Source organism: Nannospalax galili, unplaced genomic scaffold, assembly GCF_000622305.1.
Source record: "Nannospalax galili isolate Female #2095 unplaced genomic scaffold, S.galili_v1.0 scaffold454, whole genome shotgun sequence".
NCBI classification, from domain to species: Eukaryota; Metazoa; Chordata; class Mammalia; order Rodentia; family Spalacidae; genus Nannospalax; species Nannospalax galili.
The window spans coordinates 3,281,656-3,299,998 of record NW_008334929.1 but is presented as its reverse complement, the minus strand read 5'-3'; the positions used below and the strand labels follow the sequence as shown (position 1 = coordinate 3,299,998).

The 18,343-nt window shown below is 41.6% G+C and overlaps 1 protein-coding gene across 1 annotated transcript in view; it reads left to right on the top strand.

The window, feature by feature from the left end:
- The window catches only part of Slc2a13 (solute carrier family 2 member 13), a 332,552-nt gene extending 316,419 nt beyond the window's left edge, over window positions 1-16,133 (top strand). The window contains exons 8-10 of the mRNA XM_017797293.2: window positions 6,870-6,991; window positions 7,114-7,266; window positions 11,426-16,133. Coding sequence (XP_017652782.2) covers window positions 6,870-6,991; window positions 7,114-7,266; window positions 11,426-11,652 — 502 coding nt within the window. The 3' untranslated portion in view covers window positions 11,653-16,133. The remainder of the gene's footprint in view (window positions 1-6,869; window positions 6,992-7,113; window positions 7,267-11,425) is intronic.
- The last annotated feature ends 2,210 nt before the right edge of the window (window positions 16,134-18,343 follow it).

The window sequence follows — 18,343 nt, the reverse complement described above, 5'->3', positions numbered from 1 at the left end:
ATATGTATCAAAGATTAAGAGTAAATCAATAAAAATACAAAGTTATGCTTTTTAAATCCATGTTTTCTTCTTACCCCTCCCATACAAAATATTAAATTACATAATTCCATCACTAGGAATAAAAGAGCAGTACAGCACGTCTGTCCTGTATAGGAAGCAGAGTGTGTTTAAGGGCAGTTAGGCCAGAGCAGCTGTGTATTACTTACTGCCTAGTCTTCCAGTGATGTCCTTGGTTTAAAACTACACGGTCTGACTGCTGGGGGCACTTCTCCTAATTTCTAAATGTGCTGAAAGAAGCACTGCGTGCTCTGACTGACACAGGGACCCACCATCTCTATCTGGGCAGCATCAGGCTTTGTCTGGTCATTTTGCTGGTAAATGTTAGTTCTCACGCTGCCAAAATGAGTTGCCACCTTGTTTCCATCATTATTTTTAACTAGGGTACAAAATGATGGATTTTACTGTGACATTCCCATTTATGAGTATCATTGTACAGGGCTCATCAGCAGCCTCCGGGGACCTTCCTGAGAGGCCTCTGGCTCTGTCCTCTGCAGTCCTTCCACACAACTGTCACTGTCCTGGCTTTGGGACACAGAGCAGGGCTTCAACCCCACACACAAACTGCTGCCCAAGTCTTTCTGTTCATTTTTCAGAAGCATCATGTCCTCTGCCAGCAGCATCCAGGCCCCGAGCAGGGTGTGCTGCCTTCTGGTATTTAGGTACACACAGTTGCTCAGCAGTCGAGATCTTCAGTGTCTGTGCTGTGAAGGTCAAGGGTGACGTCATGTCCTAGTCATTAGCCATCTGCCCTGCTTCCCTGAAATCCACACAAACATGAGGAGGAGTTCTTGGGACTCTGCCCTGCACAGCCTGATGTGAAAAGCTGTGCGAGCAAGCACACCGTCCCCCCTTAAAACACACAGACACTGGGCAAGGCACTGTAGTGGTGACAGCAAATACAGGTTTTCAGGCCATTTTTGTTACTTGGTTTATTTGTAAGCATTCCTTCTCACAGGAGCATCCCTATCTTCAGTCTCTCTCTCTGTCTCTCTCTCTCTCTCTCTCTCTCTCTCTCTCTCTCTCTCTCTCTCTCTCTCCCCCTTCCCCACTTCCTTCTTTCTTAATAATCCAGAAGACAGTGGGAAGCTGAGCTGGAAAACGCTGATCTTGGATTTAATCAGGAGATGTCTGCTACTGCGCCCTGCTCCAGAGCCTGAACTGTGAATGCTGCCTTCCTTGCTCGTGACCAGCTCCACAGAGCACTAGGATGACTAGACATATGATTTTTACAAGAAAAAAAAAAATTCTTCTTTGGGGAAACAATTATTAACTGATTTCATTGTTTCAAGCCTTTATCAAGGCTCGTAATCTTTGTACGGACTCTATCAGGGCCTCCTTTACAAGAACGTTGAAGGGCTTGTCCAAAGTCACAGTGCTGCTGAGCAGAACAGAAACAGAAACCCCCTCAGACTTCAGACCTTGTGCGCTTAGCTTGCTGTGCTGCCATTCTTGGGTGAGACTCAGATACAGTAGGAGTATTATTCCGATATGCAGTGCCCAGCACTGTGTGGTAACAACAGTGTAAAAGAGAGGAAAGAGAGGAGGTTGTAGAGGTGAGCAGGTTGTTTGTGTGAGCCTTAAGAACTGAAGTCCATGAGGGGTAGATACCATAATTTGGGATCAGACTTCAGTTACAGGAAGTGACATGAGTAGAAAGTGCTGGGTCTGGATGGTCAGCATGAAAATAAGCTGTTTTGTTTTGTTTGATTAAAGGATGCAAGGAATTCAAAAGAAGATAGAGGGGTGGGGAGGTGGCTCCGTTTGATAAAAGGATGCAAGGAATTCAAAAGAAGATAGAGGGGTGGGGAGGTAGCTCCCTTGGCAAAGTGCTGCCAGCCTGAGGATCCGAGTTCAGTCCCCAGCACCCATGTAAATGCTGAGCTGGTGGCACAGGCTTGCCCCCCACTCCCCACTCCCCGTGCCTGGGAGGCAGGGGCAGGAGGATCCCTGCCCAGTTGGTTCAGTGAGAGACCCTGTCCCAAAAAATAAGGTACAGAGCAATGGAGGAAGACACCTGATGTTGACCTCTGGCCTCCACATGCACACATGCACACACACGCACACACACACATGCACACACACACGCACACACACTAAAGACACAGACAGAGGAGCAGGGAGAAAGGCAGGCTAGAGCCAGATTGCTCAGGCTGTTTTGCAAACGGTTAAGGTCAAGGGAACAAAGGGTTTTTGTTGTGTTTTATTACTGTTGATGTTTTTACATTTAGAGAGAGAGTGTGTGTGTGTCGGCATTGCACGACTCGGGTGCACTTACCTACATGCAGGCAATACATGCATACACATAAAATAAAAATAATAAATGAAATATTTTAATTTAAAAGAAAAGAACATCACCGTGATTTCTGGCCTGTGCTGGTGAAAGTCGTTGTATTATCTTGGCTAAGCCTCCAAATATCTCTGAAACCTGTGACAAGGGATTCCTTATTCCACAGATGAGGACAAAGGTTTGGAAACTCCTGCATGCAGCCTGGCTTCACTCTGGGTGTCTCAAACTAGATTTGAGCCTCAGATGTCAGTGTCAGAGCCCAGAGGCTCAGAGCCTGTGCTTTCCTGAGTCTTTAAAAGTATTAGAGGCTCTAAATGGGTAAGAAAAGGACTCCAAGTCTTAAAACCACCCCAAGAGCACAGACCCCTCATGGAAGAGACTCTCAGAGGAAATGGATGGAGAAGGGGGTGAGGACCTCTGACAGAGAGAGATCCTTAGGAAGGGTGAGAGGAGCCTCCTGGACAAGAGGAGAACATCTTATCACCAATTTCTTTTTTAAAAAATTGGCTGGAGAGACAGCTCAGCAGTTAAGAGCACTGGCTGCTCTTGCAGAGGACCCAGGTTCAGTACCCAGCACCCACATGGCAACTAACAACTATCTATAATTCCAGGCGAAGCAACACCCTTTTCTGGCCCCTGTGGGTATTGTATGCACATCGTGCACATACATAATATGCAGGCCACACACTGAAACACATAAAATATATATAAATCAATCAAACAATTTTTAAACTTACTGAAAAATGAAAGAATATAGAAACAGATGGAGTAAAAAGCAATTCAAATTAAAAGTCCTCAATATTACTTAGAAAACAAGTTTACTTAGAAAAGAGGCAGGGATTTTCTGACTGGAAGGAAATATTTTAATTAGTTGAGGATACAGTTGACAAAATTTTATTTAGTGCCTCCTTTGAAAGAGGAGATAATTCAGTAGAGAGGAGAATGTCAGATAAGATGGGTGTCTTTAGGACCTGAAACGGCATTGCAAGGCCTCTTAGCGGAGCCCAACAGCTTGGCTTCTAGGCCTCGCCAGCTTGTGACTAGTTGGTGGAGGGGTGAATGGTACAGGATAGGGCTGGAAACTACAGCGGTGAGAAGAGCAGATGGCATGGGAGAAAGACGCATTCCCAAGCCGGCAGAGAAGCTCCTGGATGCCTGTTGGGAGGGAGATCTCCACATACTATTCGGAGAGAGGTCGGATTATCAGAAACAAACCCTTTGTGATCTGAAAAGAATTGCAGTTTGATGCCTTGGGGGGAAATACTGGTTCCAAATCCAGCAAACTGCAAAATGCCCTGTCTGCACTTAGTAAATAGGGCCATTAGTAAAATTAACTGGCTGTCCCAGGAAGGGAGGATGACACGCCTGTCGTCAAGTGAAATGGGGTGTTATGATGAGAAGTGAGGATGCAGAGCAGGAGGGCAGAAGGTTATTGGCAGTCAGATACGGTCATCGCGCCTCTCTGTAGCTTCCCGTCCTAGTTAGCTTTCCGTTTGTGATAAAACCCTCAGGCCAAAAGCAACTTGGGGAGAAAAGGGTTTATTTGCTTACATGTCCTGATCACAGTTCATCATTGGCTGAAGGCAGGGCAGGAACCTGGAGGCAGGAGCTGAAGCACAGACCATGGAGGAACCCTGCTTACTGGCTTGCTCCTCTGGCCTGAGCTCACCCTGCTTCCTTATACAACCTAAGGCCATCTTCCCAGTGGAGGCACCACCCACAATGGTCTGGCGCCACCCACCACAATTAACAATTAAGAAAATACCTCGCAGCCACAGGTCAAGCCTGTGAGGCAATGCCTCAGTGGAGGCCCCTCCTCCCAGGTGTGTCAAGGTGAAACAAGCTGCCCAACATACTGGCTCATCCACCATCCCACCCCTTTTCAGATGACCCTTCTCATCTTTAAAATCATCTCAGAGGTTTCACCGCCCATTTTATAGGTGAAGGTGCTCTGGTTCTGACCTTGGGGTCTTGATCTAACTGTAACTGAACGCAGTGCGTTTGCATGTTGGTGAGAACAAAACCAGTGTGCACTGGAGAAAGGTGTACCCACAACAGCACGGAGGGTGCGTTTTCAAAGTCAGTGCTCTCCCTGAACACAGGCGTCTGTGCATATTCACACTCAGTTAAGGAGTGCTTTCAGAGCATGCTCAGTATAATGTCATAATTTTTTTTGTTATATATAGTTTTTAATTTTTTAGAAGAAGCATTTCATTACAGTTTTAACATACTCAATAACAGTTTCCAGAGCAAAGTTACATCTTTTAAAAGTGGCTATCTATAAAATTTTTAGGTTCACTGTTGAATTAATACAGTTATACAATATTGAACTCAGTATAAACTCTATAAGACATAAAATTGAATGAGTTTTTAACCTTTAAAAAAGATCTCCATTTCATTTTAAAATATACTGTTTCTTACAGAAAGACTCATTGTTTTTGCTAATAACACTGAGATGTGGGCACATGCATCTCTAACATGGTTTGGGATGTTCTGTATGATATACACACAAAAAAAATCAACAATTTTTAAAAAATGAATTATATTCGAGGTGGAAGCATAAAAATTTATGTCACATTAATTAGTAGAGGTGATAAATATTACCATTGAAATCTACCTGATGACTTTATATCCATACACAGGTGCCAAGGATCCAAATGCAATCAATTATGACTAGTAATAATCAGATACATAAGGTCATAATTTTAAAAGGAAAAATAGTATACACATTTTAAAGTATTGTATTAATTCTTTGAATTAATCTGCATTGATCATACAATGTATTTTGATCCTAGTCACTCCCTATCACCTCCCAGATCCACTCCCGTTTCCCTAACCCTCCCCAACTTTGTGCTTTCTTTTTGCTTTTGAAAAAAACAAACAAACAAACAAACAAACATTGAGGGCTGGAGAATATGACTCAGCAGCTAAGAGCACTGGCCGCCCTTGCAGAGGACCCAGGTTCGATTCCTAACACCCACATACAGCTAACAACCATCTGTAGCTCCACTCCCAGACGATCCAGTGCCCTCCTCTGACCTCCACAGGCATTGCAAGACACAGATGCCCTTACAAACATTCAGGCAATACACTCATACACATAAAAATAATGATATATAAAATACATTTTTAATTGACTCCAATTTGTATTACCCAGATACTCCTAGGTATGTGGCCATCCACTGGAGTGTGGGCCACCTACTCGGGACCTCACCCTTAAAGAAAATGTATTATCCCTCTTCCAGATACTATTAGTGTATTCATATATAAAAAGGAGTTTAAATGGAGTTACCATATAATGGGGACAGTATTCTTCCAGACCTCATAGGCTATCAAATAAAAAGCCCAGTGCCAGGAATGGGTTACCTCCTCTGGAGCTGTTGGTCACTGGGGCCTCACAGACCCCAAAACATTACAAGGTATTGCCATTGCTTTTATTTACCCTCCAGAACTTGATGGTAGGACCTTATTGCTGAAGATGCTTGAGATACAGAACATGGAGAAATCAAGCTGGTACTGACCTCAAAGCTTCATCCCTACTGGTTAGCTTTCACAGTACTAGAAGGAGCTGTGCATGTGCTGGAGGAGAAAAGTCATCAGAAGTATTATCCAACTATGAACTTCATAAGCTACAGTAATGACTGGGCCTGGCAAGGTATACCCATTGGTGTGTAATAGTGACATGAACGTTATGGGACCAATCAATCACTTTCTGGTCAGATTTAAGGCTGGCTCCACAGGACAGACACCTGACACCATTATTGGGGTCAAGAACCTGTGACTACATAGGTCCTAGGTCCTAGGGGAGCACATACTGCCATTATTCTGCTAAACAGACATCGTTTTAAACCAACTGTTAATAACTTATCACTGTACTCATATATTAGTGCATCTTTCTCAACCCTCCGCAGAGGAACTTCTTTTTGCAGTAGATGGTGATTGACACAGAGATTCAAAACTGGTAAAAGTGAAGAGATTTGGAGTGCTCTGTCCTAAATGGGACATACGTATTACACCCCTCCTCCCAAGGCTCAGGGATAATGGAGGAGGAGGAGGCAACAGGATTGTAAGAACCAGAGGCAGTGGATGACTACAGTGTGACAGTGTTGGTGGTGAAAATAAAGGCCACTTTGAAGGTGTGTTAACATGGGAGTCTGCTCCTTAAGGTCTCAGATAGCTGCACATAAGGAAGTCTTTTCACCACAGTGTACTGACTCACGGAAAACCTGAACAGTTAATTAGCCTTGGCAGATTCCAAGGTAGAAATTAGCTCTAATTTTTACAAACTGGAGAAGCAATGTGTTGCCCAGCCTGTCTTTTACCTCTAAACTGTGAACTTCTGCATTTCATTTTCAATTTTTTAATGTTTTATTTTCACATATTAATTATCCATGCCAGTTTTTAAGAAAAACAATTTTAAATTTTTATTAAGACATTAAAGGATTTCCAACCATCCCCAGGATAATTACGTTCATTTCTGCCATGATGTCCTAAAACACTAAATTAATGCATTATTTTTCAGGTGTGAGAATGAAACCAAGTTGAAAACAGAAGAAGTACTGTGGGCTTATAACTTCTGCCCCACTCCGTACTCCTGGACTGCACTTCTGGGCCTTATTTTGTATCTTGGTTTCTTTGCACCTGGTGAGCAAATGCCTTTGATGTTTTTGTGTCAAATCATCTCCCTTTGGAGGAGGCACATTACTTGATTTGAAATTCCTTATGTGACTTTCTTGCTGTTTATTTTTAATTGTTTTACTTTTCAGGAATGGGCCCAATGCCTTGGACTGTGAATTCTGAGATCTATCCCCTCTGGGCGAGAAGTACAGGAAATGCTTGCTCATCTGGAATGAACTGGATTTTCAATGTTCTGGTTTCACTGACATTTTTACATACAGCAGAGTATCTTACATACTATGGTAAGAACATTTTTTCCCAACATATTTCCTTTTTTTTTAATCTTAAATGATCTTTTCTAGATGCACTACAATTTGTGATTGAGAGACTATACCCTTACGTTTTTCTGTCATCAGTATCTGCTTGGCCCTCTCAATCGCCACAGGGTCTTGGAAATTTGTCTGAGAGAAGAGAGCTCCTTTGCTAAGCTTCTTATGATCCTCCAGCTTTTATCACTGGCACGGACCCATCCTTCCACCCCAAACATCTCCTAGCTGCCTCAAGGGGAAAATCCTTATGGCATGGTTTTCATTTTAATCAGGAAACATAAGTAGAAAATGGGAAGAAGAGGAGGACAGGGCCAACCCAGTGTCCCCTGAGAGGGATGGAGCCCCGCACAAGACCTGAGGTGGTGCACACCTCAGAGTACCTTGTCCATACTCAGAAAGTCATGCTGGGCTGCAGCTGCGGCTTCCACCGAATTGGCCACACTGTGCCAGCCAAGATGAGGATTTGGGTGTCCTGGGAGCCTAGCACTTGCCAATCCCAGAGCTGTGAACACAACAGTTCAGATGAAAGTGTGAGGAGACCGTATTAGAGAAGATACTATTGGGCGAAGGCTGCAGTACAAAAGTGCTCCGAGAGGCTATCTCAAATCCATTTTTATTAAGGGGAAAAGACCTTTGCCATCCCCCCGCCATAGAAAGGTTTCTGCCTTGTCTGCATGACTTTAGAAATTTCGATATGATTCTTAAAGGTGAAATGTACCTCAGTCTCATCTTTCCACAAGCCTCTGTGGTATATGTGGAATGTCCACTTAGAAGCATTTAGAGCAGTGGTCTCATCCCACCGGTGCCCCTCCCAGCCCCACCTCCTCCCATGTCTGGGCAGGTTTACTGTTTGCCCCTGCCATAGACCAAGGCAGCCCAGGAGAACCAGACCTGTGCCTCATTGACCCTGCGTTCTGGTTCTTTCCAGGGGACAGGCAGCTGTCCACCTAATAGGAATTGGTGACCGAGGACATGTACAAGTCTATGTCTGCTTTTAGTTAATATTTATTCTTTCCAGGGGACAGGCAGCTGTCCACCTAATAGGAATTGGTGACCGAGGACATGTACAAGTCTATGTCTGCTTTTAGTTAATATTTACCAATGCTTTTATTATCTTTTAAAAATTCTTCTCTCCCAATCACTACTTGGAATATTTGGAAACATTTGTTTTCTTGGAAAGGAAAAATCACTGGACTAGAAAAAAGAGACTGTAAGCAGAATACTCAACTTTATCCCACTTGACAATTAAAGATGTTTACATAAACTCATGAACTTACCTTCATGACATAAATGTGAGTGCAAATATTGTTAGGGTCCGTGACTCGATGGGTCCCCTCCAGGTAACAAATACACGGGATTGGAGATGTAAAAATCAAGCAGAGTCTTTACTTCCAGCTAGCTGGGGTCGACCGGCTTCCCAAGTCATGCAAGTCTGGTCAGAACGATCGACCCCCATTCATTTTCAGATACAGATTATATAGGCCCACATAGTCATTACACAAAAAGCATTCCTCAGCAGACACTTTGATCAAACATCTTCTAAAAGCTATAGTTTCGGTTAAACATCTTTTCCAGGAAGGGTAGATCTGGTGTAAGCCTGGTGCAACTTCCTTCTTTTGTTCCTTATCGGTTATCTGGTATGTGCAAACAGGCCTACAGGACACATTGTAAATCAACTGAGTCTGGGGTCCAGGGTCCAGGAAGGAGGTTTACAGCACTTCAATTCTTAGCATTTCAACTAGGTTAATCATCCATGTGTGGTAGATACAATCAGGCAGAACAGGCAAGCTTAGCAAGTAAATCTAAATCAACATTTTAAACAGAGTTTTCTTTCAAAATGCAGAGTTCTTACAGCATTCATCAAGGTATTTCATTTTTTTTTCCCCAACAATATGATTTGTATCTGCTGAGGAAAGCTTACATGTTTGAAGACCTACATATATAATAATATCCTTAGAGCCAAAGACAGTCCAAAGAATTCGAGTCTATATAAGACTTGGGTTACAAAGGTGCTCTTTCTGGAGCCTGTGCTAGCAGAGAAGCTGAGGCAGCAGAGTGCAGCTTAGAGGGGCATGGAGCAGGCTGTCAGGAGGCCTGGGTACAAGCCTTTCCCCACCCTGAGCTTCTCCCCTGTCAACATTGGTCCATTCCGTCTACTGCTAACAGCGGGGGCATGGATCAGGTCAGTCAGGCTTTCCAATGGACATTTTAATCTGCATGTTACTGATTTACAGAGGTTCTGTCCGTATTCCTGATTAATGACTGTGCTTTCAAATGGTATTTCTCAGGGAATGTCATGTCCTTGGTTTTTTCTCTCCTTTCAATGGTTTCATAAGATCTTTTTTAGTCCTTCCTCATCACCACTCTAGAGAGGCTCACACTACAGGCCATTCAGGGAGGGTTGTTACTGAAACTTACTGGCGTGTCACAAGTGTGCCATCCATGCAAGGCATCTGTGGCTTAAGGTGTTTTGTAGATCATTGTGTTAAAGTTCCTAAGTTGAAATATTGAAGACAAACATGGTCTTTGATTGTTCCTGTATAATTTACTTAAATGTTTGTTTTCATCTAGAATTTAATATGGGATTATAAGAAGATTTCTCTCAGAAGAATGAGGAGGAATCTCTCTGAACTGTTTAACAGTCCTGTGAAAGATTCTTATAGGGTTTTCCCCTTCCTTTTTCAAGTAAGAAAAGCCGTAAACAAGCTGCTTCCTCAGTTCCAAGGCGGCTGGGAGGAGCTCTTGCACCTGTGGCTCAGCACAGCTCAGCTGCCCACAGTCCACAGCCAGCCTGGCAAATCTGCCTGCTTTGTAGTCTTCAGATTTGATTAAGGTTTTGTTTAGTGAAATTTCCTAGCTGTTGTTAGGCTTTGGGTATCTGGGTTCCAAGAAAGAATCTGTTTTGGTCTTGTTTTGTTTTGTTTTCTAGATGTGGTATCATTTATCCAACAGTGGCCTTGAAGTTTCTATATAGCCCAGGAAGACTGAACTCCTGATCTTCCTGCCCCCCCCCAGGTGTGTGTGTGCCGCCACACCTGGTTTATATGGTGCTAAGGACCGAACCCAGGGCTGCAACTCTACTGACTGAAGCACATCTTAGCCAGGAACTCTTGTCCTCAAGGACCTTCCTTAAACACCTGATTGTTTAACTTCGAGCATTTAGTACTGAAAGGCTTTGCTACTGCTAATTAAGCTACTGTTCCAAATTTATGAAATCAAATGGTAAAGAAAAAAAAATGGGATGCTTCATAAAGCCAAAATGGTTTGCTTTGTTAGATTTCCCAGCTCAGACATTGTGTGGTCTAAAATGTCATAGCAGCTGCATCTAGTCCTCTGTGTCATCGCATGACCATCCTTTCTTTGTCCATCCTTATGAACATCTTCCTTCTTAAGAAATATTTTACTTTTTCTAATTTAACATGTATGGGTGTTTTGCCAGCACCGTGTTCATGCAATGCCTGTGGAGGCCAGAAGAGGACATAGGATCCCCTGGAACTGGAGCTTTGGAGGGTTAGCCACCATGTGGGTGCTGGGAACTTAACTTGGGTCCTCTGCAAGAGCAGCCAGTGCTCTTAACTACTGAGCTACCTCTCAGTCCCTGTGGGTTATATTTAATAATGGATCCAGCAGGATTTCCAAACAGAGTGGCTGTTGAAAAGGAAGGTTAAGAGAAAGGTACAGGATGACTCCCATCCCCAAGCATGAGAAACAGGAAAAAGAATTGGCATGAATTCCACTGAGGCATCAGCTCAGCAGCTCAGTCATTGTGCCAGGTCCTAGAAACCAAGATTCCTCCTGACTTCAGATTGTCTTAAGTAGACCCAGCACGTGCACATAGCGGTAGTACCTTTTGATCATTACATTACAATATTACTGAGGTGAGTCTGTGGAAACACTAGGAAAGTAATTCCCTTCGGTGGGGAACAGGAGGAGAGGCTTCAAAGCAGATCATCTGAGCCTGGTCTGTTGTTAGGGTGCAGTTTGGTATCACCTGATTTGAGTTTTGAAAGGTTAGTTGTACTAGACACACAGGACTAAAATGGCTTCGATGAAGCCCGTACGTGGGGCTCCGTCCCCACCTGCTCTCATTGATGACTTGGGGCACGCTCACCCTTCCCCTTTTCCATTCCAGGGGCTTTCTTCCTCTACGCCGGGTTTGCGGCTGTGGGACTGCTTTTTGTCTACGGCTGTCTCCCTGAAACTAAGGGGAAGAAGTTGGAGGAAATTGAATCACTCTTTGACAACAGGCTATGCACGTGTGGAACTTCTGATTCTGATGAAGGAAGATACATTGAATACATCCGGGTGAAGGGGAGCAACTACCATCTCTCTGACAACGACGCCTCTGATGTGGAGTAAAGCTCAGCGGCTGCCACGTTTGTTACTTCGGGGCATGTGGAGGACAGCCAACTGGTGACCACACTGCCTGCTCCTAATCTGATTCTTTCCACAGTCTTTCTGCAAGACTTCATATTCTAGAATACTTGATTAGAAGGAAAATATAACCATGGTGGTGTTTATTTTCATAAACAGAAATGTTATAAAAATCCTTTCTTAAGCAAATGTGTATAATCCCTTTCTAGATAGTCTAATATTGTACCCAGTGACATAAGTAATACCCTTTCTCCTAAGACCATAGATAATTATTAGTGGTAACAGAGTCAGTGATACTCTAGGCAGACTACATATATTTATAAGGATTATTTGAGATGGTCTAAGGGTGTTTTATGTCAAAACATGGCCTATTGACCCTAAATTTTCACACCAAATAGTGGCTTTTCTGTGATCATTTGTTAGAATGTAAATTCTATTTAAACTTTCATTCACAAATTCCAAGTGCCCTATAAGGGCACAGCTGTCCTTCTCTCCTTTGAGTTACAGATTTTAGCTTCTTTCTCCAGTGCAGATACCAAAATTTCCTCAGAGACTGACTCTACACAGGATCTTTTGATCATATCAACAACAGGTGTTTGGGGTTATTTTCATCTCTTTTTGTGTCACTGATAAGTATATTTGCACAGACAAGCTAGCATGTTTTGATAAGTATATTTTATTGTCAAAGTAAGAAAGAAATGATTTTTATAGATCCCTGATTCATTAGTCACTTAGGAATGCAATTGTAAATGCAAAATAGTGCCAGATCGTTAACCGTATCCCAGGGTCAGTTTTAAACCATGCCAAGCTCACCAGGCCATCATTGGCTCTTCTGTGCCCTCATTGGTGTTTGTAAGTAGCTGCTAGCAGACCGTTTTTCTCTTTTGCCCAGACAAATTTCTGAAACAAACAATAAGAAGAAACTCTGGTAGAAATGCTTATTGACATTTAATCTAAATCATAGGACTTCCTTTCCTAACTTTTCATTATCTCTTCCCAAGGAAAGAATGACATCTGTCACCTGATTGTACCTGTCCTTTTTTCCTCTAAGAATATAAGCCAGTTTTTATTTTGCACACTTTCCTCATTTTTCTTGATAGTTTGCTAATATAACCCAGATGCAAAGATTTGTGTCTATGTTTTCTTTATCTCTTACCTGGCTTGGTTTTCCATCTTGTCTAAAATTTGAGATTTTCCATTGGAAAAGACATATGATTCTAAGTATCACAGTCTTTTCTGCAGTAGCTTTTGAAGTATGCAGTGGTTTCTATGCTCATTCAACAATGAATTCCTAATTCTCACCATCCTACTATGAGCCATGTGGTACAAACAAACCTACTTGCTCTCAGAACTCTTTTGCGAGTTCTAATATCGTGAACAAATCTTATGACAAGTTAGGAAGACGTCAGTTTGATCCATCTTAGTATAGTCTAAACATCTTTAAGAAAGTTTCAAGCCGGTCGTGGTGGCACATACCTGTAGTCCCAGTACTTGGGAGGCAGAGGCAGGTGGATCTCTGTGAGTTCAAGGCCAGCCTGGTCTACATAGTGAGTTCCAGGACAGCTGGGGCTACAGGGAGACCCTGCTTCAAAAAAACAGAGAAAAAAAAAGTTTCATATTTGGAGTGAAAAAGCGGTTGATGAAAATTCAAAGTATTTCTGCCAGTGTCCAAGATGTTGTATTCTTCTTGTAAAGTACAGCTTATTCTTACCATAATTACCAAGTGGAGACATTTTAGCAAAGGGAGGTCATTCTCTGAATCACTAGAGGTACTTAAACAGTCACTTTGTGTCCTGGCAACCCTTCAGCCAAAAGAGAACATTTTCTCTGTTTGGATATTTCATGTTATTTAAAAACATAATATTTTGGAGAAATTTTCCTCAAATTAGGTGCTTCGACAGTTAATTTCTAGGGAATATTAATATTGATTTTTCTCCAGAAAAGAAGATATTATTTAATAGAATATATTATTTTATTGATATTTCTTATCACATAAGAAGTTTCTTAGCTCAACAGCATTTTACAAGGATAAAGTGAAAATGAGCTATTATGTGGTATAGTTAGAATATTATGAAAGGAAAAATATTTAGGTAAGTAAAGTGCTCTCTTTAAAATATATTTTTCTGATATATTCAAGTAATTGCCTCAGTTCTTCCCTTCATGACATACACAGCCTTAAGTATTTATGTATCTTCAGCTGGGCTGAGGCACAGTAACTTTATTAAAGGGACAACTTGATTCTTATCTCTTAAAGCAAAACATAACCTGTTCTCTTTGATGTGAAAAACTGATGTTTTCAACTTTGTGTCCACAAATTCACACAATAATGGGAAGTTATCTACATTTCTCTTGACCTATTCCCTTCCATCACTTCTAAGAAATATTTGTCATTTATGTAGAAATGACATTCCATACAGTTGACATACATGACAGAGAGGCACATGTATGAATTATTTATAACTTTTTAAAAGCAAATAAATATTTGAAAAGGAACATTATACAATTGGGGTATTATTTTTAGATTTGATGAACATTTATAGAACATTAAAAGTTAAATGTTTGAAATATTCATATTTTTTTTAATATTAAACACCTTTTATGTTCTTTAGTGTCTTTGGGCAACACTGTCAACTTGAAAACCACCCCTGTGAAATCATCAAGCATATATTTTGTAAAACAATTTATATATGATGTTATTTGATCTAGACATTGAAAGAGATTAAGCATCATGCAACTGAAATTATAGGCCTCTTTCTAAACATGCTACAAATTCAATCAAGGTGTATTTAATTTCAGGAAAACTGAGTGAAGGTCAGAATCACTCCTGGAGCCCAGCTAGATGGCTAATCTGCAACAGAATTAAGAATATAAGATTTGTTCTTCTACACATAGACACGTGGTGTTAAATGCGATACCACAAAGACACAGTGTTGCAGGCTGAGGTACAGCTCAGGGGTAGAGGACTGCTTTAAAGGATTTGGTGTTAATATTTTTCTTTCGTGTAAATCATTGATAATTTTGCTTGTCACACCTAGCTTAGGCATTATCTAAAACATGATTTTAAATATATATGTAGAAAATCTAAATACAAGTTGTTTCATGAAAACAACACTAAAATATTTTAGTAATTTAATCATTGAAAGTCTGAATATTTGTTATTCTCTCCAAAATGCATCAAATTTACAAATTTTGCTGTAATTTCAATATCTATTAAATGGGAAGAATGGTCAGGAAAAAAACAGAAATTGACAACACAGCCTTTTGCTTTTAAATAGTAAAAATTAATTGAAATGTACTGCTAATAATCACAAATGCTGGAGGCTGGGCTGGAGCTGCAGGTTTTGTTTAAAAACTGACTTTTACTCCAGTGGTATAAATTTTCAGTTACCCCATTCAATCAATTCCCTAAGTAGGAATAAAAGGTGGTGCATGCCTTTAATCCCAGCACTCGTGAGGCAGAGGCAGGCGGATCCCTGTGAGTTCAAGGCCAGCCTGGTTTACATAGTGAGTTCCAGGACAGCTGGGGCTATTAGATGACAACATCAGCAGGCCAGGAGCAGAGAATTCCGAGCATGTGCTCTATAGGAAACTGCACTACATTCTACAGAAAACCACAAATCATGGGTAAAATTTACAGTTCAAAAGTAGCTGCTGCCTATAAAAAGACTTGGAGTTGCTCTCTGGATTAATTTTTAATGTCCTTTTTTCTGTCATTTTCTACCAATCCTATCCTTATGTCAGTGATGTTAAAGTCACTAATGAACTGGTTCAGATCATAGCTGTGATAGAGTGTCGGCTTGCTCAGCTTTCCGAGGTGAGCACTGTTGTTCCTCTTCTCTGGAAACAGAAATCATTTTAAATGCCAAACAGCTAACTACTACCAATGCTTTCTTTACATTGTCTAGAGAAGGAAGTAGTTGTGTGCCAATAATCATCAGCGCAGTGCTTTATAAGCGTATTCATGTTCTGAAGTAAATGAAGGTATTTTCTCCTTATAATTTACTTGTGAGTGTAAAACAGTAAAATTCCTATAACTCTTTATATGTGGAAATACAGTCCATTGTACCTGAATGACTTGGTCAACAGGATAACTTCATTTACAGGTAATGTTCACATTTTAGACAACTAAGTTCATATGTTTTGTTTTGTCATATCCATATAAATAAAAAAAGAAACAGATTGCAGCTAAGCAGTACTCAGATTCATAAATCAGTACTTTATGAAGTTATAAGATTTTGCTAAATCAACAGCATCCCATTTCATTTAAAGTTTAAATAATATAATCTTAACTCTAGCCAAAGTAGACATTATATCCTATATACATGTCCAAACTTTTCTAGTAGCTCTTGGACTGTATCTCACTCGATGTTATAGCATCATTTATTTGTAATAAATGTTCTAATTTCTATTTAGAAGCTCTCATGTACATCTAGATTAAATAAAAAGTTTTATGCTTTTAAAACATACGTATTTTGAGCTGTATATTTTAATGTCTGAATGCATGTTATATTATGTTTGATACTTTACATGTCTTGGCAAATTCAATCTATTTATTCCTACATGTGACATATGGAGTAACTCTTGAAAATTACAACTATCATTTCACCAAACCATGCTAGCCTATGCTGTATCAAGAGTATGGTCTATTTTATGGAGATTTAGTGACATACGCGTAAATGTTTTTTAAGTTATTTTATTGAACTTTGATCTTTACATAAGATTAAAATCTTTTTTTTAAAGTGTTAGTGGCAGAACTGTATATGAAAATATCAAATAAAAGTTAAAATAATTCAGTACTCATTTCTCTCTCTTCTACTTTGTGATTCTCTCTCTTTCTTGGATTTTAGTTTCTGGTTTGCATAGTGGAAAGTATTGTTGGAAGTGTAAACAAAATGCACTGTCTTTTCTATCAAAAACTTAAGCAACCCAAAACTCCATTAAAAACATTGAGAAGAAGTCACTGGGCAGAAATTCAAATGCCTCCAGGCTCAGAACTTCTTGGCATCAAAATATATGCTCACTCAAGTTTCATTTCTCCCTGGAAGCTGTGCGGCTCTGCATTAGCAATAACAGAAGAATGCAAGGCCAAACTCTGACCACTCAGAGTCAGGCTGAGGCGCAGGACCCCTTTGCGTTAGGAACAAAATCCCAGTTGGGGGGCCTGCATGCCTGCTTCTGCAAGGCTACACGCCCTTCTGCAGAAGTAACACTTTTCAACTTGCCAAAACACTTTGGATTATGTGGTCATTTTCTTGAGAGTCCATTTCTTACAACTTGGCACTCAATGTGAGGGCTCTCGCTCAGTGATGGAAGGTCTTGGGGACTGATTGTCATCTTGGGGGTGCACCCTGCTGCCTTGTTCCAGAGGCCATGGATGTGGCAACAGTCCCGGGCTCATGGACTAATGGAAACCCCGAATGGACAAAAGCCCTATGGCAACCACCTTGGACACCAACCAAGGCAAAGTAGTTGGATAACGAAGTGCTGCTTTGCTGGTTTGAGAAACCTCCAGTGTGGGGGTGAACTCCAAGGAGGACCTAGAGAGGGAGAGATGGGAGTTCTCTCCCTGACATCCCATCCTTTCGGGTGGGTGTTGGTGTCCGGAAAAGGCAATTCCCAAAGCAAGGGAAAGGATAAAGGATCCAAGACCAGTAAGATTCCTCCTAGTCCTCTGGGCTACATGCTCCAGTAGTGGGGAGATAACCCCCAACAAAAGGAAGAAAAAAAACAGCAGATGATTAAATGCTGTTGATTTCTTTGGACCCTGGAGGCCATTCTTAAATGTGGGTCTGCTGAAGATTTAGTGTGTCAGCTTCTCCTTGCAGATCTGAAGAGTAACAGTCCTGCTGGTGTGGTGGCAGACACTTTAACCCCAGCACTGAGGCAGAGGCAGGCAGATCGCTCTGAGTACGAGGCCAGCCTGGTCTACATAGGGAGTTCCAGGCTAGTTGTAGCTACATGGAGACCTTGTCACAAAAAGACAAAGGAATCGGGGAGGCTAGTGAGATGGTTCAGCGTTAAGAACATTGACTGCCTTGCAGAGGACCAGGGCTTGATTCCCAGCACCCACATGGCAGCATTGCAAAACACAGGTGCACTTACCTACATGCAGGCAATGCACTCACACACACAAAATAAAAAATATTTTTTTAGGAAAAAAGAACAGCCCCCCCCACCAAAAAAACCCCAGCAGTCCTGTGAGTCAGGAGGAGCTGGAATGCACTCTGCTGGGGAGGGGCCTGTGGCCCTCTCTCCTTTGAAACAATGGCAGCCACGAAGTAAAGGAGGAAGGGCGGCGCTTGCCCTCTAAGTGGAGCCCCTTTGTCACCTCCCTTCTCTTATCCTGGGAGCCCCAGAGCTGTAACCACAGCTCCAGGTCCACCTCCCCCTCTGATTTATCCCGCTCTCCCTCCTCCTCTCAAAGCACTCCTCTGTATCCCTCACTCCCAGATTAATAAGATTAATAAGGGAACTTGAAGAATGTAAGAAAGATATTCAAAATCTTCCCTTTGCAACAAGGGAGTCCCCTCAGTAAAGTTTTCTGCTTAGGGAGGTTTCCCTGGGTAGGAGAGAGATAGGATTTGTTAACATACCCCTTCCCCGTTCAGAAGTCCAAAATTTAAGAAGGGGACCAAGGCCTCTGACAGAAGAGTCATATGGGGTGGCTGATGGGTTG